The 24,700-nt window shown below is 43.4% G+C and overlaps 1 protein-coding gene across 4 annotated transcripts in view; it reads right to left on the bottom strand.

Annotated features, from left to right (window-relative positions):
* The window catches only part of CLNK (cytokine dependent hematopoietic cell linker), a 258,741-nt gene extending 242,916 nt beyond the window's left edge, over positions 1-15,825 (bottom strand). For all 4 annotated transcript variants that reach the window (XM_073610079.1, XM_073610087.1, XM_073610055.1 and 1 more), the window contains exons 1-2: positions 15,501-15,825; positions 15,353-15,393 (exon numbers count right to left, since the gene is read on the bottom strand). In XM_073610079.1, the coding sequence (XP_073466180.1) occupies positions 15,353-15,363 (11 nt within the window). In that variant the 5' untranslated portion in view covers positions 15,364-15,393; positions 15,501-15,825. The remainder of the gene's footprint in view (positions 1-15,352; positions 15,394-15,500) is intronic.
* Positions 15,826-24,700: the final 8,875 nt, after the last annotated feature.

Below are 24,700 nucleotides of genomic sequence, written 5' to 3'. Positions count from 1 at the left end.
CATGTGAAAAGGAAATTCTAGTTTACTTATTACATCTTCACAAGACTGGCTAACTGAAGTGAACCTTTGTTTTTTGTGTTAACATTCTCAACTCCTTTAGTAAATCAGGATCTTTTAAAAAATGTTCTTATGTGTTTTAACCCTTACACTAAACAAAAAAAAGAAATACATGGAAAAAAGAAATAAACATCTCTGACTCGCTCTTCCTTTGTACCTATAGTACTCAGGGTATTTTATTTCACATATAATTCCTGGTTTTGTAACACTCAAACTTACGTCAGTTTATTCCCCCCTATTATGCAATTGTACTATTGACTTTGTTTAATAAAAATAACAAATATTGAAAGTAAAAAAAAAAACATACATTTTGTTTAGGTACAACGTCGCACGACTGGGCAATTGTCAGTTAAAGCGATGCAGTTCCGTATTGCAAAAAATGGTCTGGTCATTATTAAGGGGGCAAATCCTTCTGGTCCTTAAGTGGATAAAGAACTATCCTAGAAGAGAAGTTCCACTTTAAGTCCTCCTCCCACCCTCCTCTAACAATTTTGGGCATTTTTATTTTTTGGAATGAAGTGAGTACTTAGTTTTGGTAGGTACCCGCTCTCACTTCTGGTGGGATCACTTAGATCAGGGATATGCAACTAGCGCACCTCCAGCTGTTGCAAAACTACAAGTCCCATCATGCCTCTGCCTCTGGGTATCATGCTTGTGGCTGTCAAGAGTCTTGCTATGCCTCATGGGACTTGTAGTTCTGCAACAGCTGGAGGTCCGCTAATTGCATATCCCTGACCTAGATGGTTCCACCAGAAGTTCAGCCCCCCTTCCTGCCTGCAGCCTTCTGGGACACATCACAGGTACCAGCAGGCTGTGAGACCATTCATACAGTGCAGCATGGCTTGTACATGCACAGTGAGAAGCTGGCTCTGAAGCCGCAAGGAGTCACAGCCGGCTCCCCACAGAAAACATGCCAACGCCTGAGATCCGAAGATCGGTGAAGAACTGACCTGTGTGGGGACAGCATTGGATCATTGGATAGGTAAGTGTCCTTTTATTAAAAGTCAACAACTACAGTATTTGGAGCTGGTGATTTTTTTTTTTTTTTCAAAAAGGCTTTTTCAGTATATAAAAGGTTCTTATTATATACTTAATAAGGCTGGAGATGTATGATTTCTATTTTAGGAACATATACGTGGTTGCTGTATGTGACCTTTGCAGAGGCCTCTGTGGATAAAGAGTATCTATGACAAAGATGTGACTTCTGACAATCAAACATCTTTGTATGCGATAATATCCATTACAATGATCATATCTTACCACTCATGTTGCATAGAGATAAAAAATGGCTTTATCAAGAAATCGCAAAATCGAGTTGAGTCTCTCTTACATGTACCAAGTCTCTTTTCATCATATTTCCTTGCATTTTTAAAAATGAACTATACACACTTTGATTGTATTCGCTATACCCTAAAGCAATGTTTCTCAACCATTTTTCAGTCAAGGCACCCTTTAAAAATCTGCACATTCTCAATGCACCCCATTCCAAAATGTAAAAAATTGAACCAATAGTTTAAATAATACAGAAACGTCCACACACATAGGACACCCCACATTAGAGATTTATTCTTCCAAAGCAAACACACCTTTTTGCATTGGTACTGACCTGTATTCCAGCAATTCTCATCTTCCTTAGTTTTTCTCCCTCACTCAGCCAATGGGACCCCAGTGCTGAAGGAGAGGGGAAAGGGAGGGATAAACAAGGATGCTGTAAAGGACCTAAGAGTCCTTCTTATCAACCAATAACATCTTTGGTTGTTAGGATGCTGGCAGCTAGAAGGTTGTAACAGTGAACAATGAAAACCTGTTGCTTTGTGTAATTAAAAGTCAGACTTGATCCACCAGCTGTCTTGTATACAAACTGTGGGCAATTTTTAGGCATTCTTAGGAACCCCAAAGGCACCCCAGGGTGTCTGGGCAGCCTGGTTGAAAAAGGCTGCCCTGAAGTGTATGTATACACTTATTCAAGAGTTAAAACCCTCAATGGTTAATTTATTTGCTATTAGAGTCCAATTAGGCATATTTCTCTTCACTTCCTATTCTGGAGACATAACAGGAAGTGAGAGAAAATCTCCACAGTCAGGGGAAATCTTCTCTTTGATTGTTGTCACCAGAACAGGTGTCCCTATTGGAAAACTTACCCTCACCTGCTATTCCAGTGACAGCTTTAAAAGTGTGGAATTCCCATCACATTCTGTCTTGTTAACTTTGGTCACCAGAATAAATAGAGAAGGTGAAACAACCCAGTGGCAAAACAGAAAGCAATAAAAAACCAACAGTTCTGACGCTCCCCACTCTACCCAAAGCTAAAGGAAAGAAAGCTTTGGCTGTACATACACTTTAATGCGGTAGTAAACTGCTGGGTGATTTTTTGTTGTTTTTTGACCTGAAAGGTAAAGGCATGATGTGCTAGTATGCATCACATACTAGCACATTATGTGAAACTTACCTGAAAACGAAGAATTCTAGCGATGCGCTGTCACCGCTGGAGGCCGCTTCCATTTTCATAAGTTTGACTGGTGGCGAGGAGGCAATATGTTGCCTCCTCACCACCTGATTTAAACCCATGATTGCCGTGCAGTGCACGCGATTGCAACACGGTAGTATGGCACTATGTAACAAAAATTAGGAAAGTTGAGGAAAATTTAAAAATTTTATGAAATGCATTGGAATTACAGGAGAAGTACCTAAACCCAATGTCCGTCCATTTAAACAGGGCATGCACGCGATCGTCTGTGCGCAGCCCTGTACCTTCGGTGGCGGCGTGTCACGAAGACACTGCTCGCCACCGAAGGGGGTAAACAGCTATTGGGCATGGCTGTTTACCACGTGATCGGCTGTGATGAAGTCACGGCCAATCACAGATGGTACTGCCGCACTTTGCACGGCACATGCGCACAATCGCAAGCGTGCTGCGTGTGCACGTTGGTGGCTGCGTGTTTCCAGGAACACTGCTCGTCACCAACGCTGGAAAAACAGCAATTGGCTGGCGGCTGTTTACCACATGATTGGTTGTGATTCTTTCACAGCCGATCACTAAATGTAAACATAGAGCGGTAACGAGATGTTACTGGGTTCTCCTCCTCACACACCGATCGTGTGTGAGAAGGAGATTGTGGTAACATCTCGTTACCGCTTACAGTGTACACCAACACACTGATTGCCCCCCCAATAAAGAGGACCACCCATCAAAGTACCTGTCACCACCCATCAAAGTACCTGTCACAGTTTATCTGAGTACCAGTCACAGTTCATTTGAGTACCCGAGTACCTGTTACAGTCCATCTGAGTACCCAAGTACCTGTCACGGTCCATCTGAGTACCCGAGTACCTGTCACAGTTCATCTGAGTACCCAAGTACCTAAGTACCTGTCACAGTCCATATGAGTACCAGAGTACCTGAGTACCTGTCACAGTCCATCTGAGTACCCGAGTACCTGTCACAGTTCATCTGAGTACCTGAGTACCTGTCACAGTTCATCTGAGTACCCGAGTACCTGTCACAGTTCATCTGAGTACCCGAGTATCTGTCACAGTCCATCTGAGTACCTGAGTACCTGTCACAGTTCATATGAGTACCGAGTACCTGAGTACCTGTCACCGCCCTTCAGAGTACCCGAATACCAGTCACCAGCCCATCAGAGTACCCGAGTACCTATCTGTAGCCCATCAGAGTAGCCGAGTACCTGTCACCAGGCCATCAGAGTACCCGAGTACCTGTCACCATCGCATCAGAGTACCCGAGTACCTGTCACCAGCCCATCAGAGTACCCGAGTACCTGTCACCAGCCCATCTGAGTAACCGAGTACCTGTCACCAGCCCATCAGAGTAACCGAGTACCTGTCTGCAGCTCATCAAGTTACCTGAGTACCTGTCTCCAGCCCATCAGAGTACCCGAGTACCTATCTGCAGCCCATCAGAGTACACAAGTACCTATTTGCAGCCCATGCCTCATAGAATATACATTGGGGTGCTTGCTTTCCAAAATGGGGGCATTTTGTGGGTAATTCCACTGTCCTGGTGCTCAAGGACCTTCAAAAGTGTGATAGGTAGGAATGAAATGAGATGTGTAATTTATGCTCCTAGAACGCCTGAAGGTACTACTTCAATGTTGGGCCTCTGTATGTGGCCAGGCTGTGCAAAAGTTTCACACATGTGGTATCGCCATACTCGGGAAGAGTAGCAGAATGTATTTTGGGGTGTAATTTTTGCTATATTAATGCTATGTGTTAGAAATATCTTATAAATTGACAACTTTGTGTAAAAAAAATGTGTTTTCATTTTTTTTCCCACATTTTCCAAAAAATTCTGGAAAAAAATGAACTATTCAAAAGACTCATTATGCCTCATAGATTATACATTGGGGTGTTTACTTTCCAAAATGGGGTCATTTTGTGGGCAATTCCATTGTGCTGGTGCTCCAGAGCCTTCAAAATGTAATAGGTGGCTGGGAAATGAGATGTGTCATTTATGCTTGTAGAACGCCTGAAGGTACTACTTCAATGTTGGGCCTTTGTATGTGGCCAGTATAAGTCTCACACATGTGGTATCGCCATATTTGGGAAGAGTAACAGAATGTATTTTGGGGTGTAATTCGTTGTATGCATATGCTGTGTGTGAGAAATAACCTGATAATATGACAATTTTGTAAGAAAAAAAAATCTTCATTTTGCAAAGAATTGTGGGAAAAAATTAAAACTTAAAAAACTCACCATGCTACTTACTTAATACCCTGGAATGTCTACTTTCTAAAAAGTGGTCATTTGGGGGGCATTTGTACTTTCCTGACTTGTTAGTGTCTCAAGAAATACATCTGAAGTACTGAAGGCCTGATCAGATGTGATCAATTTTCAGTGATTGGCACCATAGTTTGTAGACTCCTTAACTTTCACAAAAAAGAAATAATATACACTAATTTGGGTTATTTTTACCAAAGCTATGTAGCAGTAAAAATTTTGGCCAAAATTTATGAAGAAAAATTACTAATTTGCAAAATGTTATGACAGAAACAAAGAAAAGGGCATTTTTTCACAAAATTTACGGTCTTTTTTTATTTATAGCACAAAAAATAAAAAAAACACTAGTGATTAAATACCACCAAAAGAAAGCACTATTTGTGTTAAAAAAAAAGACGCAAATTTCATATGGGTACAGCGTTGCATGACTGAGTAATTGTCATTCAAAGTGTGAGAGCACTGAAAGCTGAAAATTGGTCTGGGCAGGAAGGGGGTGTAAGTGCACTGTATTGAGGATAAGTTCACCTTTAAAAAAATAAAAATAAATGCACATCTTTTTGCAGATAAAAAATGTGCGTTTATTATTTTGTTTTACTCTGAGCCTGCAGAGCATTGTACCCGCAATCTGTAGATCACGGGTGCAATGCATGGCTTTTGCAGACTGTCAATGTAAGCTGTCTGCTCGTACCTTGTATGAACAGTTACATACTGACAGAAGCATTAATGAACTACCTAGAGCGCTCAACAGCGCCCTCATAGTTAAGTGAAAACTACAAGTTGACAGCCACAGAGGCTGTCGGTACTTGTAGTTCTCACATTCACCGAACTCTGTAAATGAATGACGCAGTTGGGTTGGAGGAGCCAAACGCGGCCACGTCTTTTTTAAAATTGTGACAGCAGGTACTGGGAGAAGACCCTAGGCCTGCTGTCACAGCGGGGACTAAAGGGAGGGGGGGCTGGGGCAGATGCATGGGGGTAACTGCAGCGGTAACATGTTACATCCTGAATACAGGTGTAACATATGACATGTTATAAAAGGTGAACTTAGGTGGTTTTTGCTGGTCTTTAAAGGTGCACTGAGGTCTAAATGGCTCCCGAAGGTTACAGGAACTCTTTCCAACTATTATGGACAGGTACTTATGCGAAAAAATCGCCCCTCGTTAGCCTTATTATTTTACATTTTTTCAGAGAAAGAAATAAAATAGTAAAAAAGTTACAGCAATATGTACAGCAATAGTATACAAAATAATGATTGATGAAATTTGGAAAAAAAAATAGATTAAAAAAAAATACAAAATGAAACAAAACTACCCTAAATACCATGCCCCAAAACCCCAAATAATCCTGTTCCCAACCCTCCCCCCCAAAAAAAGATTTTTTCAAGAAAAATGTGGCTTAGCAGCTCAAGTGAAACTAAGGTTTTCCACTTCTGCAAAATTTCAGTTTCACCTCCAGTGAAATCAATACAGCTGAAATCGCACTGCTTATCCCTAGTGTTAAGTTGTAAATGGGTGAAGTGGCAAACCTACCACCTGGCAAGGCATGCTAGTGTTTTACTTCATGTGGTTGAGTGGGCATATTGTTTATCTGTATCTATAGCGTTTACATACTTCATTACTGGATTGTTTTGTCCTCTTTAAAGCAAACCTATCATAAAAGAAATGTGTGATGATATATTGCTGTCTTCTCTTTCTGAAAACGTTAGTCCATGTTATAGTGATGCTTTGACGATATGGAACATGTATACGGATAAGGAATTCTGACTTGATAATGGCTTTCATTTACTGCATTCTTGTTCTAGGTCTGTGAGTCAGACATGTTCTTGAAACTATACATTATACCTAAGGAGGCCAGCAATGACATACCACATATTTCCCTCATGGCAGATCTACTTTAACCCCTTCATGCCTAAGCCTTTTTCTGACACTTATTGCTTAAAAGTTAAAAATCTGTATTTTTTGCTAGATAATTACTTAGAACTCCCAAAAGTGAGTACACCCCTCACATTTCTGTAAATATTTTATTATATCTTTTCATGTGACAACACTGAAGAAATGACACTTTGCTACAATGTAAAGTAGTGAGTGCACAGCTTGTATAACAGTGTAAATTTGCCGTCCCTTCTTTTTTTTTTCTTATTTATTTTATTTATTTATTTGGTGGATGTTAGAGACCTTGCGCTCCTCCACCTTCCATTTCAGAATGCCCCACAGATGCTCAATAGGGATTAGGTCTGGAGACATGCTTGGCCAGTCCATCACCTTTACCCTCAGCTTCTTTAGGAAGGCAGTGGTCGTCTTGGAGGTGTGTTTGGGGTCGTTATTATGTTGGAATACTGCCCTGCGGCCCAGTCTCTGAAGGGAGAAATTATGCTCTGCTTCAGTATGTCACAGTAATTGTTGGCATTCATGGTTCCCTCAATGAACTGTAGATCCCCAATGCCGGCAGCACTCATGCAGCCCCAGACCATGACACCCCACTACCATGCTTGACTGTAGGCAAGACATACTTGTCTTTGTACTCCTCACCTGGTTGGTACCACACGCTTGACACCATCTGAACCAAATACGTTTATCTTGGTCTCATCAGACCACAGGAAATGGTTCCAGTAATTCATGTCCTTAGTCTGCTCGTCTTCAATATACTGTTTGCGGGCTTTCTTGTGCATCATCTTTAGAAGAGGCTTCATTCTGGGACAATAGTCATGCAGACCCATTTGATGCAGCGAATGGTCTGCGCACTGACAGGCTGACCCCCCACCCCTTCAACCTCTGCAGCTATGCTGGCAGCACTCAAACGTCTATTTCCCAAAGACAACCTCTGGATATGATGCTGAGCCTGTGCACTCAACTTCTTTGGTCGACCATGGCGAGGCCTGTTCTGAGTGGAACCTGTCCTGTTAAACCGCTGTATGGTCTTAGCCACCGTGCTGCAGCTCAATTTTAGGGTCTTAGCAATCTTCTTATAGCCTAGGCCATCTTTATGTAGAGCAACAATTCTTTTTTTTCAGATCCTCAGAGAGTTCTTTGCCTTGAGGTGCCATGTTAAACTTCCAGTGATCAGTATGAGACAGTGAGAGCAATAACACCAAATTTACACAGCTGCTCCACATTCACACCTGAGACCTTGTAACACTAATGAGTCACATGACACCGGGGAAGGAAAATGGATAATTGGGCCCAATTTGGACATTTTCACTTAGGGGTGTACTCACTTTTGTTGCCAGCGGTTTAGTCATTAATGGTTGTGTGTTGGGTTATTTTGAGGGAACAGCAAATTTACACTGTTATACAAGCTGTCCACTCACTACTTTACATTGTAGCAAAGTGTCATTTCTTCAGTGTGTCACATGAGAAGATAGAATAAAATAATTATAAAAATGTGAGGGGTGCACTCACTTTTGTGAGATATTGTATATATATATATATATATATAATAAAATGGCAATAGATGGAATATTTTATGTCACACTGTATTTGCGCAGCGGTCTTTCAAATGCAATTTTTTGTCGAAGAAATACACTTTCATGAATTAAAAAAAAAACAGTAATGTTAGCCCAATTTTTTTGTATGATGTGAATAATGATGTTACGCCTAACATGTCATGCTTTAAAATCGCACATGAAATGGCAACAAACTACGTTACTGGTACTTAAAAATCTCCATATACAACGCTTTAAAACATTTTAACAGTTAACAGTTTGGAGGTCTAGTACTAGAATTATTGCTCTCACTCTAATGATCGCAGCGATATCTCACATGTGTGGTTTGAACATTGTTTACAGTTGCGGACGTGACTTACGTATGCATTTGCTTCTGCGCGCGAGCACGGAGGGATGGGGCAGTTTACTTTTTTTTTTCCTTATTTAATTTATTTTATTTTTTTTTACACTGTGCCTTTAATTTATATTTTTTTGATCACTTTTATTGCTGTCACAAGGAATATAAACATCCCTTCTGACAGTAATAGTCAGTGACAGATACTCTTTATAGTCAGTGACAGGTACTCTCTATGGAGGGAGCTGGGGTCTATAAGACCCCAAATCCATCCTTTGCACTTAAAAGGATTCAAAACGCAAGTTTGGCTGTTTTGAATACTGTAATTTTTTAAAATCTGGTACCTTTTAGGCTCCAGTAATCCGGAGGTGATGTCATGACATCACTTCCGGGTTATTAGATCCGAGACTCAATCGAAGCCACTTGCGGCATTGTTTGGGTCACCAGCCAGCCAGCGGACATGTCCGTTTACATCTGCGGCTCCATAAAGGGCAATAGATGGTTCGATTGGGTCCGCCTAAATAGCTGACAGGCAGACTCGATCAGTCTGCCCGTGTGAAAGGGCCCTTAAGCAGAAATAAGGACTTGTCTCACATCACAAAGTCTTTCAGCAATCTATAAACAGCCAAACCAAAAAATTTCAATGACCCAAAAAGTAATGTTTAAATGTTGATTCGTTATATATTTTATTTTTTAGTTAAAGAGAGATATTCTCCCTCACTCTCTCTCTCAATCACCCCCCTCTCTCTCGCTCTCTCTCTCACCCCCCCTCTCTCTTACCCCCCTCTCTCTCTCTCATCCCCCTTTCTCTCTCTCACCCCCCTCTCTCTCTCTCATCCCCCTTTCTCTCTCTCACCCCCAGCTCTGTTCGCCAGCTCTGACGGTAAAAAGAAGTTTAAAATAAACAACTTCATCAACTGCTCTACCGCTCGGGCTGTCTACATACTAACTTGCCCATGTGGCAAAATTTATGTCGGCAAGACTAAAAGACCACTTAGAGTCAGAATTGGCGAACACATCCAGACTATCCTCAAAAAACAAAAAAAAAACGATGAGAGTCCCCTTGCTCTCCATTTTATTAGATTTCACAATAGTGAACTTAAGGGACTCCTATTTAAGGGAATCTATAAATTGAACCTGCCAGCAAGAAGAGGAGACTTTGATAGAATTCTCTATCAAAAAGAGAAGATGTGGATTTTCAATCTTAATAATATGCAGCCTTTGGGACTCAATAACGAATGCAACTTGTCAGTGTTTCATGAACCCTAATATCCCTTATCCTTTTCCTCTCTCTATCCTGTTGGTACCCTCCTCTATCTTCTCTGTTTTCCCTTTCCTTCCCTCTCCTTTGTTCCCCTTCCTTTTCTCACCCTCTCCCCTATTACCCTTTTCTCCCCCACCCCCACCTCCCTCCCTATCCTCTGACTTCTTTCCCTGTTTCCCTCTTGTTCCCTTTTCCCTTTCTTTTCTATTTCCCCTACTCCATTTCACCTGTTCCCTCCCCTTCTTCCCCCCATCCCCTTCCTATCCCGACAGTTCCTTTTTGAAGAATTCTTTGGGAAACCCCCTTTTTCCCCCCTTTTTGTATGGCTAATCCAATTCAGAGGAACACACCTATATGGTTGATTATAGTTTAATCCCTGAGGTGCTGGTATAGTTTTCTACGGGGATGTAGCTGGAGGTGTCTTCTTTTACATTTTTGTCTTGTCAATTCTTTTGAATACCTATACCTAGACTTAATGAGTATTTAATAAGTGTAGGGGGAGGGTGCCACAGACACTCTACACTCAGCTTGGAGTTGTATGCTCTACAACAGCTATCATCCACCAATAGCTCGTGTCGTGAGCCACATGGAGTTCTCGATGAAATTTATAAAAAGTAATTTATTTCAAACCCCTACTGAATAACATTCTTCAAACAGAAATTTCAGGATTCCTTAGATCCCCTCCCTCAGGTTGTATAAAGCCTAATGAAGGGACCTAAGGAATCCTGAAAGCTTGCATTATTAACAACTTCATTAGCCAATAAATGTAATCACCTAAAGTGTTAGTTCACCTTTACAGAAAAACTGTAAATGTGAATGCTGGAAACCCTCCCCCACCACCCTGGAGCTTGCTGTACTTACCTCCAGGGTTTCCGAGCTGCCAGCAGTCCAGAGATTTGAAATCCCTGACATTCTCTGACTGCACTTTGAGGACCAGGGGGATTCTGACTGGTTAGTGCTGTCACATAGACTGGCCAAGTGTGCATGTTTTTGAGCTCATGAGATACACCTAGAGTATACTAACATGAATACTCTTATAGGCCAAATGTACATGTTTATGCCCTTATCACATACCTCTATATAAATAAGCATGCCCTTACTGGCCAAGTGTGCATGTTTTTGTGCTTATCAGACACCCCTATATAAACATGCATACTCTTATAGGCCAAATGCACATGTTTATGCTGTCATCAGAAACCTCTATATAAACATGCATATCCTTATTGGCCAAGTGTGCACGATTTTGTGCTCAGATACTCCTATTTAACCATGCATATTTATATAGGCCTAATGCATATGTTTTTTGCTCTCAACACTTACTTGCCAAGTGTGTATGTTTATGTGGTTATCTGCTACCCCCCATATATGGATGCATACCTTTATATGCCAGGTGTTCATGTTTATGTGCTCAGATTTAACTGGGGCTGGTCTTCACTTAAAGAGCCAACAGCAACGGTGTGCAAAAATCCAACCTAGCCATTTGTCTTTTCAGGTAAAAAATTACTGGTTGATCATACAGCCACAGTGTGCTCCAGGGTCTGAGTTCTGTACTCCAAGACACAGAGGATATAGAATCCAGCACTGGGGTGATGTACAGAAGCTGCACAAAGACAACCAACACAAGCCTGGAGCCCTGAGCTCTAGCAGCCACTCTGAGTGGAGGAGACATCTGACTGGTTGCTAGAAACTATTGTCATAGATCCCAACTGTCCCTGATTTCGAGGGACTGTCCCTGATTTGGAGCAATGTCCCTTTGTCCCTCTTTCCTCCTCATTTGTCCCTCATTTTGGTCTGATCTATATAGTTGTATATAAAATGTACATTTTATCTTTCAAAAAGTGTTTCCCAGTGCTAAACCTTTTGTCCAATTTCTAAATTGCTGCATTTGTACATTTTAAGAGCCAATATAAAGGAATAGTAATGGTAAAAAAAAGCCCTTGTGGATTTAATGAACCTTTTTTTTTTGGTTAATTCTCCTTTAAGGGGCTGTGGCAGGAGGAGTGCCCTATGCCTACATTCGTTTGCTAGTAGGTGTCCCTCATTCCCATCTCAAAATATTGGGAGGTATGTATTGTTTCCAGAAACTACTGTTGCTAGGGACCACAGCTCCAGCATTTATTCTAGTCAGCCCCAGCTCCTCCCCAGCCCCCATGCTGGGACTCTTAGTACTACAGCAGCCCTGTACTAGGTGGTGAGATTCTAGGGTGGGTACTGGTCAGGGCCGGTGGTGGGAGGTGGCTCACCAAAAAAAAAAGCATTGTTCCTAGCATAATAGACCTTGGACTCGGTGCTTCTCTGAGAACTGTGCAGTGGGTTACTGGTGAACACACAGCCAACCAAAGGTGGGGTCACAGTGCTATATCGCAGGGGCCATGATTATTACCATCATGGATGAGAACCCATCTCAACAGCTGCCTAGAGCACACAATGGCAAACGATAGCACCGTGACAACCAAACAGCATATGAAACACTATGTGACAGCCAGGCATGAGAAATGTCTCCCACCTAATCATAAATACTTGTCTACTCCAAGATAAAAATTTAAATAGCAGACAGGAATAATGAAAGCATAAGGAGCAACCAAAGATGGTTAAAAGAAATGTATGGGAATTTTTTTTTCAACTCATACTCACCTAGGTGGATGCAGCATGGGGGGGGGGGTATTCTGCAGCAGAGAGGGTTTTTCACTTACCTTAATGCATAGGATGCATTAAGGTGAAAAACCTTGAGGTTTTAGAACCGCTTAAGCAGGTGGGAGATGTAATCTGGGAAGCTAAAGCAATGCTCCAGGCATGATCCAGCTGATTAAAGAGCAAACTTTTGCACATATAAGAACTTCCACAGTCACTCACAATACCACCGTGCTTAGCAGAGACCAGCAGGATGCTGTATATGAGGAGGGAGAGATAAAGATAGCTAGAAAGTGCAGCGATGGTGCTATAAAGCACAATCAGCTCAAGTAACATCCATAGACACTCTTGTTCCTCCTAAAAGAAAGTGCAACAAAGTTCAGCTGGTTGCAAAGTATTTAGCAGCTTACTGGTGATCAGCTTTATATGGGTCTCAGCTTCCTCCTAGCACTGGCCATCAACGGAGGACATCCGGGCCCCCTCTCTGTCTTTATACCATAGAATGGTTTAACACTTCTCCGTCAGCTTATGTACACTGCTGGCAGCTCTGAACTCTAACTGACCGGGAAGTATTGGGGGGTGCGACAGAGCATGGGATGCACTTCTTCCTCTGACCACATGAGCCGAGTGCACATAACATTCAGTGCTCTGACAACTGCACAAAGGAGGGAGGACGCACAGGCACCCTGGAGCATGGGCAGGGTCACAATTGAGACCCCTGCAACCCCTCATGCTATACCTATGTCTCTTACCCCGCCTGTCCCCCCCTCTCTCTCTCACCCCCTCTCTCTCCCCCCTCTCTCTCTCTCTCGCCCCCCTCTCTCTCCCTCTCTCACCTCCCTCACTCTTTCACCCCCTCTTTCTCTTTCTCTCCCTCTCTCACCCCTCACTCTCTCTCTCACCCCCCTCTCTCTCTCACCCCCTCTCTCACCCCCCCTCTCTCTCTCACTCCCTCTCTCTCTCTCCCCTCTCTCTCTCTCTCCCCCCCCCTCTCCCCCCCCTCTCACTCCCTCTCTCTCTCACCCCCCTCTCTCTATCTCACACCCCCCCTTTCTCTCTCTCTCCCTCTCTCACCCCCTCATCACCCCCCTCTCTCTCCCTCACCCCCTCTCTCTAACCCCCCCTCTCTCTCTCTCGCGCTTTTTTCTCTCGCTCTTTTTCTCTCTCGCTCTCTCTCTCAACAAAAAACTGTTAAAATCACTTGAACCAACCAAAACAACAACAAAAAATTATGTTACATACATATTTTTCTTGAAATGGAAGAGTAGCTAATCTGGAAATGATCCGCTAAAAGGGAGGAAAGGCATTCCCACGAACATACTATACAAATATCTCTCTATACAGATCTGACAGTTATAGGAAAAATGCACTGCAAGTCTCTGTCACGGAAAAGACCAAATTTATGTTAAAATTTTAATGCCTCTCTTTTGGAAGAAATTGTGTCATGTGTCATATTTAGGCCCCGTTTACACCAGATTGCAGTGCGGGACACCAGGTTAGAAATGCATTGCACTTGTGATCTGCAGCAGGTGTCAGTATTAACTTAACAAAACACCAAAACCAGGTTGCGCATGCAGTGCCTTTGCCTGCTCTGGATCCTATGGTACAGTAGCACCATGCGATTCGTTTGCTGTGTGTGTTTTTAAAAGTATTGTATGCACTTATTTTGGTGCGGTCCTGCATGATTTTAGCCTATTGAAATGAATAGGTTGAAATCGCACTGCACTCAAACCGCATGAGAATCGCACAGGAACGTACAGCTCTTTCCTGGTATGAACTGGCTCTTAAAAAGGCAAAGCAAACATATGTTGAAGTAAATACAATGTAATTATTCACAAAATTGGTTTAGATGACACAACACGCATTAAAAGATCCTTATGACCCACACGAGGCAATTCCTGGAAAAATGTTGTTTTTTTATAATGTGTCTCAGAATGATTTAAAACTGAGAAACACTAAGACATCAGTCACACTAGCATGATGCGGGAACCAGTGCGATTCCAGTGCCGGTTTCTGCATCGCATAGAACTCGCAGGCGGTTCATACTGCCCTATGTGAACCGAATCGCATAGAACTCGCAGACGGTTCATACTGCCCTATGTGAACTGCTGAGGGTGTCAATAGAAAGTTATTGACACCCCCAGATTCGCATATTGCAGTGCGAACTTTCAAATGGAGCTGGAATCTGATCGCATGGGTGTTCACAATCCGATTCCATTGTGGACCACAAAAAGAGTCCTGTACACTTTTGGTGCGAATGCGATGCTAATTCAGCCATAAAATCTGTATGGCTGAATTTGCATTGCACAGGCATGGCATGTGATCTGCACAGCAGTGCAGTGTGAATCACATGCGATGCCTAACATCGCACAAGTGTGAACTCAGCCTGAGGGCTTGTTTATAGATGCAGTCAAATATGTTTTTAAACACAGTACAAATGCATATGAAAGTAAAACAAGTGCTTTTCAACGAACCTAGTTTACATTATTGCTGTGCTTTCATGGGTGTTTAATAAAAGTACAACATGCTGTATTTTTTTGCACGTAAACATACCAGAACACATGTAAATGCACCACAAACACCACAAATGCAACTCAGTAAAAAAAAATGTATTAAATAATGCCAAAAATTGCACCACAAAAACAAACTGAACTGAAAACACCCCGCGATACAAATGCATGTGTGGAATTGCAAACTGAACATGGAGATTGTGCTGTAAATGAGCCCCGATAGATTTCTTCTTGGGAGATAAAACCCTTTAGGTTGCTATATGCATTTTTCTCCGCTTTATGCAAAACTGCTCCATTCTTCTGATTGGGATTCTCCTTTAAATGAAGTATTTATTCAGAATAAAGACAGGGATGGTAAGTAAAAGGATGATTCATACCTTCGGTACATGCTGGGAATTAGCCGGATTTTCTGCTACACCTGTCAAAAACAAAACAGCCCTTTAAGTTCAGTTTTCTAGTTGGATTCACATGACATTCAATGCTATCATCTATGATAAATGTGCTGGATGAAGGTTATATATTTACCATCAGGCAATGACCGATACAAATATGCGAGGATGTGAGAGAAAGCACCTTGTTCTAGTTTGTATGTGACCAGAGAACACTGAGCGTCACCACCTATTTCCTCCCAGTATACAGCTTTCCAACCACACACACACAGGCCCACCAAACCGGTCACTTGTAAAATATACTGCATGCTGCAAGAGCAGCTTCTACCTGAATCTCTAAGACACGGAAGCTGATTAATGAAACCTTACAAGTGTACTAGGCTAAAAACATTTCCAAATTGACTTTTAATATGGTTTATTACTGTATTTATCAACGACCTGCATACATGTTATGACTTTTTTTTTTAAGGGGAACTCCAGAGTAAAGAGTCATGTTAAAATGCCTGACCATGCTGAAAATTTGTGCAAATATTTTGTTGTAGCAAATGTATGCAAATGACCCCCCTCCCCAGCAAACCACACAACCATGATAGTTAATCGTTGGCATATGAATCACCGCTGCTGCCTGATGAGATGCAGGAAGGGGTTAAGTAACTAGGGGCTAGGTAACTTCAAGCTGCCCCAGCATCCTTGACATTTTCTGATATAGTGCTGCCGATCAATCGATCATACGCTTCGCTATCGTGGCAGAAAATAATTTTCATACATTAATATAGGTTTGTCTGAAACTGTAGTGGGCATTTTGTTAAAGCAACCCTGTCCCTAAATGCAGCAAAGAAACTTAAAGTCAGCCATTTCAACAAGGGGTGATGTACAATCACCGGCCACTTTATTAGGTACATCTGTTCAATTGCTTGGTAATACAAATTGCTAATCAGCCAATCACATGGCAGCAACTCAATGCATTTAGGCATCTAGATGTCATGAAGACAACTTTCTGAAGTTCAAACTAGGCATCAGAATGGGGAATAAAGGGCATTTAAGTGACTTTGAATGTGGCATGGTTGTTGGTGCCAGAGGGGCTGGTCTGAGTATTTCAAAAACTGCTAACCCTGTCCCTAAATGCAGCAAAGAAACCTAAAGTCAGACAGAAAAAAAGGGGTGATATACACTCACTGTCCACTTTATTAGATACAACTGTTCAATTGCTTGGTAATACAAATTGCTAATCAGCCAACAACGCAGCAGCAACGCAATGCATTTAGGCATCTAGATGTGGTGAAGACAACTTGCTGAAGTTCAAACTAGGCATCAGAATGGGGATGAAAGGGGATTTAAGTGACTTTGAACGTAGCATGGTTGTTGGTGCCAGATGGGCTGGTCTGTGTACTTCAAAAACTGCTGATCTACTGGGATTTTCACAAACAACCATCTCTAGGATTTACAGAGAATGGTCCGAAAAAGAGAAAATATCTAGTGAGCGGCAATTGTGAGGATGTAAATGTGTCAGAGGAGAATGGGTGGACTGGTTCGAGATGATAAAAAGGCAACAGTAATTCAAATAACCACCAGTAATGGGACCCGAACGTGAAAATCAAAAGTGCAAATTTTAAAGGCTAATATGCAAGTTATTGTCCTAAAAAGTGTTTGGGGACCTGGGTCCTGCCCCAGAGGACATATATCAATGCAAAAAAAAGTTTTAAAAACGGCCGTTTTTTCGGGAGCAGTGATTTTAATAATGCTTAAAGTGAAAAAATAAAAGTGAAGTATTCCTTTAAATATCGTACCTGGGGGGTGACTATAGTATGCCTGTAAAGTGGTGCATGTTTCCCGTGTTTACAACAGTCCCTGCACAAAATGAAATTTGTAAAGGAATAAAAGTCATTTAAAACTGCTTGCGGCTGTAATGTAATTTTGGGTCCCAGCAATATGGATGAAAATTATTGAGAAAAACGGCATGAGTACCCCCTCCCCCCCACCCCAGCCCATTACCAGGCCCTTTGGGTCTTGTATGGATATTAAGGGGAACCCCGCACCCAAATTAAAAAAAGAAAAGGCGTGGGGCCCAGGCCCTATATACTCTGAACAGCAGTATACAGGCGGTCCAAACAAGACAGGGACTGTACGTTTGTTCTTAAGTTGAATCTGTTTGTAATTTGGAACAGGTACATTACATTAACTGTAGCTCCAGCCAAAAAATCTATTTTTAACCTTTTTAATAACATAGGGAAGAGATCACCCCTGTAACATTTGTTTTGCTGTCTGTGGATTTTGAAAATTTGGGGTTATTAGGGAAACAAGGAGACACCTTTTTCCCATATTAACTCTTACAGGAGAGAATTTCTCTTCCTAGGGGTAGATTTCCTCTCACTTCATGTTGCCTCCCTCTGTTCGCAAGTAGGAGTCATTTGTAAGTCGGATGTTTGAAAGTAGGGGACCACCTGTATATACTATATGGCCTGCCCTATATACTCTGCAGAAAATTGGGCCTTAGATGTTGGTGATACCAGAACACTGTAAGCCCTCACAGTTACTCTTGGTGGGCGCTAGAACGGGCCCTGCTGTGAATAATAATATTAAGAATTGTAATTACATGTCCCTGTAGAACAGGGGCAGAAAAATTGGGCCTTTGGTGGTGGTGTGGTTGTGGTGCCACAACACTGTAAGCCCTCACAGTTACTCTTGGTGGGCGCAGGAACGGGCCCTGCTGTGAAAAATTAGATTAAAATTGTAATTTACACGCCCCTGTTAAACAGGGGCAGAAAAATTGGGTCTTAGGCAGTGGTGGTGGTGCCACAACACTGTAACCCCTCACAGATTCTGTTGAGCACAGGACGAGCCCTGCTGTGAAATATTAGAGCAAATATTGTAATTACATGCCTCTGTTAAACAGGGGCAGAAAAATTGGGCCTTAGGCACTGGTGGTGGTGCCACAACACTGCAACCCCTCACAGATACTCTAGTTGAGCTCAGAAACAAGCCCTTTTGTGAAATATTACAGTGAAAATTGTAATTACACGCCCCTGTTGAACAGGGGCAGAAAAATTGGGCCTTAGGAACTGGTGGTGGTGCCACAACACTGCAACCCCTCACAGATACTCTAGTTGAGTGCAAGAATGAGCCCTGCTGTGAAATATTACAGCAACAATTATAATTATATGCCCCTGTTAAACAGGGGCAGAAAAATTGGGCCTTAGGCACTGGTGGTGGTGCCCTGAAACAAGAATGTTTTTAGAAGCTATCAACATGAACATTGAGAAGGAATAGGATAGTTACTCAGCATAACAGGATAGTCACTCAGCATAAGCAGTCTTCAAGGGATCTCACATTCATAGAAAAATTAATCGGTTACATCAGCATCAGGTGCTTGGTATCTGGTGATCCAAGACTGATTCATTTTTATGAAGGTGAGCCGACTGAGTCTGTAGACAGGTGCACTCTGTGATCGGTTACAAAGCCCACAGCAGCACTGAATGTGCGTTCAGAAAGAACGCTGGATGCAGGACAGGCCAGTAGCTCAATTGCATATTGTGCAAGCTCTGGCCAGTGATCCATCCTCAAGACCCAGTAACCCAGTGGATTTTCGGTTGGAAAGGTCTCCAAGTCTGATCTTGCCCCTAGGTATTCCTGCACCATGTAAATCAGACGCTGGCGATGGTTGCTGGAACTGATCAGACCTTGGGGCTGTGGACTAAAGAATTGTCTGAACGCATCGGTCAGACGGCCACCTTCTCCACCGCTCCTTCTGTGACTGACCAAAGCCTCAGCAACACGTTGTCCAGGAGGACCAGGAAATTGTAACCTCCCAGGCTCTGGAAACGCATTGCACAAACCTTTCTGCAAGGCCTCCCGAAGATGTTTCATCCTCTGCTCCCTCTGCAAAGGCTGAATAAGTTCCGCAACCTTACCCTTGTAACGTGGATCAAGTAGGGCTGCCAGCCAGTAATGATCCCTCTCCTTGATACCACAAATCCAAGGGTCCTTTTGCAGGCTTTGCAGGATAATGAAGGCCATGCAGTGAAGGTTTGCTGAGGCATTCGATCCGGAGTCCTCTGGGTCACTAAGGATGACATGATCCACAGCCACCTCCTCCAAGCCACGTACAAGTCCATGGGTTTCTGGGGACTGAAAATTATCCCTTAAAGACTGCTGCTGATGCTGAGTGCTAGGCTCCACCTCCATGCTGACACAATCCTCATCCTCCTCCTCCTCCTCCTCCTCCTCTTCCTGTGTGATTGGCGGGCCCGTAGGAATACTTTCTGGATAAAGGGGGGCTTGAGAGGTAAGGAAGTCCTCCTCTTCCTCCCTCTGTTCTGCCTCAAGTGCATTGTCCATTATTCCACGAAGTGTGTGCTCCAACAGGAAGACAAGAGTGACAGTATCACTGATGCATGCACTGTCACTGCTCACCATCCTCGTGGCCTCCTCAAATTGTGACAGGACAGTGCATGCATCCTTGATCAGTAGCCACTGGCGTGGCGAAGAAAAGCCAAGCTCCCCTGACCCTGTCCTGGTGCCATACTCACACAGGTATTCATTGATGGCCCTCTGCTGTATGTGCAGCCGCTGCAGCATTGCCAACGTTGAGTTCCACCTGGTGGTCATGTCACAAATGAGGCGGTTCATGGGTAGGCTGCATTGCTTTTAAAGGTCAGTCAGCCAAGCACTGGCATTATATGACCGGCGGAAATGCCCACAGACTTTCCTGGCCTGCCTCAGGAGATCCTGTAAGGCCGGGTAACTGCACAAGAACCATTGCACCACCAAATTAAGAATGTGAGCCAAACAGGGAACATGGGTCAAGTGTCCCTGTCGGAGGGCAGAGAGGAGGTTGGTGCCATTGTCGCAAACCACCATTCCTGCCTGAAGCTGGCATGGCGTCAACCACCTCTGAGTCTGCCCCTGCAGAGCTGAAAGAATCTCTGCCCCAGTGTGGCTCCTGTCCCCTAAGCAGACCAACTCAAGCACCTCATGGCATCTTTTTGCCTGAGTGCTTGCGTAGCCCCTTGAACATAAAAAACAAGCAAAAAGCTGCGCTATAGGATTGATATAAACACTCCAGTGAAAGTGTATTACAACAACTTAACAACTAAGAACATTGAGCGATAAATCCCCAAATGAAAGGGGATAACAAAAAACAATCCAGTGAAAAATAAGTATATATGTAAAATCCAGTGTAGTGAATGGAAATAAATCAATCCTTCTGTGGAGAAAAAAACACCATAGATAGTGAACCTCCACCATACAAAATGCACGCTTACCAGAGAGCAGGCAATATCAAGCCTGTAATCTAGATCGATATCCGGACATCAGACCAGCATCAGCAGCAAATTATTATTATTATTATTATTATACAGGATTTATATAGCGCCAACAGTTTACGTAGCGCTTTACAACTTGAGGGTAGACAGTACAAATACAATACACTTTGATACAGTAGGAATCAGAGGACCCTGCTCCTTAGAGCTTACAATCTAAGAAGGAAGGTAAAAAGATACAAGAGGTAATAACTGTGGGTGATGTGCGGATTGAGAAGATAAATGTACAGTTGTTAGGTGGGGGCCAGATAGGCTTCTCTGAAGAGATGAGTTTTCAGGGATCGTCTGAAAGTGGATAAAGTAGGAGAAAAACGGACGGATTGGGGTAGAGCATTCCAGAGGATGGGGGAGGCTCTGGAGAAGTCCTGAAGGCGAGCATGGGATGAGGTGACAAGGGAGTTTGAGAGCAGGAGGTCTTGGGAGGAGCGAAGAGAACGATTAGGTTGGTATTTTGTGACTAGGTTAGAATCACATGAAATTAGGCTGAAGATAAGCCGGGAGAACACAGCTCAGTGGATGGACCAACGATCCAGGTCAGGGAAGGATGGAAAAAAAAACTCACCATAGTGTGAATCCATAAAACAGCGATTATATTAAAAGTAAAAATTTGCACTTACATCAAAGTGGAAGATAAAAAGCTTGTAGAAAATGCCGGCCGGCTAGCAGACACCAGTCCACACACACACTACACCGCAATGACGTCAGCATGTCTGCCGCCTACCGTACGTTTCGTCATAAATTGACTAAGTAGCCCCTTGAAAGCCTACGGAGCACCGCTGGTTCCGAGGAGAAATCTGCAGAGGAAGAGGCCATAGAGGAAGAAGAAGAGGAGGGGGTAGAGGAGAGGGGTGTGGCAGAATCACCACTATTAGCATTTTGGAGGCGTGGTGGCGGAACAATCTCCAACAATACTGCACCCTTTCCTGCATACTTCCCAGCTGCCAGCAGAGTTACCCAGTGTGCCTTGAAAAAAAGGTAACGTCCCTGTCCATGCCTGCTGGACCATGAGTCAGCGGTAATATGCACCTTACCACTAACCGCCCTGTCCAACGAGGCCAAGACACTGCCTTCCACATGCTGGTAGAGAGCCAGAATGGCCTTCCATGAAAAGAAATGGCGTTTGGGAACCTGCCACTGAGGTACCTCACATTCAACAAATTTACGAAAGGGGGCAGAGTCTACCAGCTGAAAAGGCAGCAGTTGGAGTGCTAGCAATTTAGCCAAGCTAGCATTCAGCCGCTAAGCAGGTGGATGGCTGGGACTGAATTTCTTTTGACGGTTTAGCACCTGGGGTAGGGAAATTTGCCTGCTTCAATCCGATGTTGGTGTAACGATAGCAGATTGGATATATAAAATACTGCGCTACAAATAAAAGCAAAAAAGGAGCTGCGACTAAAAAGTGTTATACTACACCAAACAAATGTATAAAAAGAGCAGAAAGTCGCACTAATTTATGAATAGTGCAAAATGAAAAGCAAAAAGTTAAACGTGAATAACAAACAACCCATACCATAAATTAATGATAATACAAATAAACATCCAAAGATGAAACTGAGGTGCATCTACCGCCACGTATCGTGGTTATACACCAAATGTGCAAGTAAAAATTGCTCAATGAATAATTAATAGAAAACTTGTGACATGATGGAAAATCAAGTGGCGGCTTCCACAGCTCGGAATTAATCCCATTGAAGCGGGCTGGGCTGTCCTCCATCAGTGGAGTCTTCTCTGGGATTTTCCTACTCAGTGATCACTGGAGGAAGAAGAGCAGTGTGCAACGCTGGGGGTGTTATCAGAGCAACCATCCTCCCCATAGAGACAGCTTAACACTGTCACAATACCGATCCTGTCTGCTGACTACTTCTGCTGATGCTTTGGAGACCAGTGCTTGCCAGGGAGATCCCAGGCTGGGGTTGCAGCCATCTGCTCAGTGTGGTCCCCTGTAATAAGGGACCATCACTATCTGGTAAGCGGCAGTATTTTTCAGTGGTGGAGGAGATTCATATATTGCACTTGTCATTCCGGTGTGGACCCTCACTATCTATCACTGCAGACTTACCTTCACTATTGGATTCCCTGATGTTTTACCTTTCAACATAGACTTTATGTTTTTTTTAACCTATGGATTGATTTTCATGGATTTTTGTTAACTTGATTTTCCATCATATCACAAGTTTTCTATTAATTATTCATTGAGCAATTTCTACTTGCACATTTGGTGTATAACCACAATACGTGCCGGTAGATGCACCTCAGTTTCATCTTTGGATGTTTATTTGTATTATCATTAATTTATGGAATGGGTTGTTTGTTATTCACGTTTAATTTTTTGCTTTTTATTTTGCACTATTCATAAATTAGCGTGACTTTCTGCTCTTTTTAACGATAGCAGATTGCCCGCAAGTACTTGGCACACCTAATTCTACACCTTCATTCCTCTCAGTGCAGGTTTCTGAGAGGACTGAAGGTATAGTGGGGTTGGAGACCCCAGGTGATGAGGAGCAAGGAGAGGTCCGCCTTGTTCTTTGATGTGGGTCTTTTAAGTACTGTTGCCAACGGACTGCATGGGAGGTCGACATATGTCTGGTCAAGCATGTGGTGCCCAAGCGGCTGCTGTTTTGGCCACGCTTGATACGCTTCAGACATATGTTGCAAATAGTGCGATCACACGTTTCAAAAAAGGCCCACACCAAAGAACTTTTCAAAATACGCAGGGAGTCAGCAGCGCCCTGCACATGCGGAGCTCTGTGGTGTGATGCAGTCGGGTGGCTGCCCTTAAGCTGGCCCCTGGAGGGCATCCTGCCTCATCATCCTCCTCCTCCTCTCTTCTATCAGACACCCACGTAGTGTCAGTGACCTCATCATCCCCTCCCTCCTCGTCACTGGAGCAAACCTGGCAGTATGCTGCAGCTGGGGGAACATGACTGCCAGTTTCCTGTCCTTCTTGGGCACCCCCTCTCTCTGGGCTCGCGTTACTGCCTTCCTCAACCTAGGCACCATCATCAGAGCCTTCAAAACGCTGCGTATCCTCCTGCAGTTTGTACCCGACACTGTGGTCGAACATTTCGGGGGACTCCTCCATGCATGAGGGTGGTGCTAGGGAAGGAGTGGCTGATGACATTGAGCCGATAGAATAGGACACTTTGGCAGCTGCATTGGCAGGCAAACTACTCTGAGCCTGGGTGACAGAGGATCTGGAGGATGAGGACGGCTTAGTTATCCACTCTACCAACTCTTCTGCATGTTGTGCATCAACACGGCCAGCTGCCGAAAAAAAGGACAAGCGTGCACCACGGTTTTGTGCTGAGGATGCACCGTATTCACGACCAGCACTGTTGGCTGTAGACACAGAGCCTGCTTGCCCTCTTTTAGTGGCCTGTGAGTGTCTACCTCTCCTTGATGGCCTTCCAGGCATGCTGTAAAATTTTATTAGCAAAACACCACCTGAAGTTTATTAGAAAAAGTACACCAGGAATGAGACTGACTGGATATAAATATTAAATACACTGCAGCTAACTGAATCACCTGCCTGCCTGAAGTATTTTAGAAACAGTACACCAGGAACGGACTGCAGTCAGATCTAGCTAAACTGGATACAGTGTATATATATATATATATATATATATATATATATATAATATACACAAGCCTGGATGTATATATATACTAAATACACTGCAGCTAGCTGAATCGCCTGCCTGCTCAATCTAAATGAAATGACACTCTCTCTCAGTCTCTCTCGGTACACAGGGCCGAAGTGCAGGCGGCCTTACTGTATATAGTGTGGGGCGTGGACTTAACCCCCTGAGCCATAATTGGCCAAAGGCACCCTGCCTTTGGCCAAATTATGGCTCTCTTTGCTGATGGCGCTGTGATTGGCCAAAGCATGCGGGTCATAGTGCATGCTTGGCCAATCATCAGACAGCAATGCACTGCGATGGCGCAGTGCATTATGGGGCGTGACACGCCGCTCGAATTTGGCGCGAATGCCCCATAATGTTCGTATTTTGACATACGC

The sequence above is a fragment of the Aquarana catesbeiana genome, linkage group LG01 (genome assembly GCF_042186555.1).
Source record: "Aquarana catesbeiana isolate 2022-GZ linkage group LG01, ASM4218655v1, whole genome shotgun sequence".
Classification (NCBI taxonomy): domain Eukaryota; kingdom Metazoa; phylum Chordata; class Amphibia; order Anura; family Ranidae; genus Aquarana; species Aquarana catesbeiana.
This window is presented reverse-complemented; position numbering and strand designations above follow the sequence as displayed.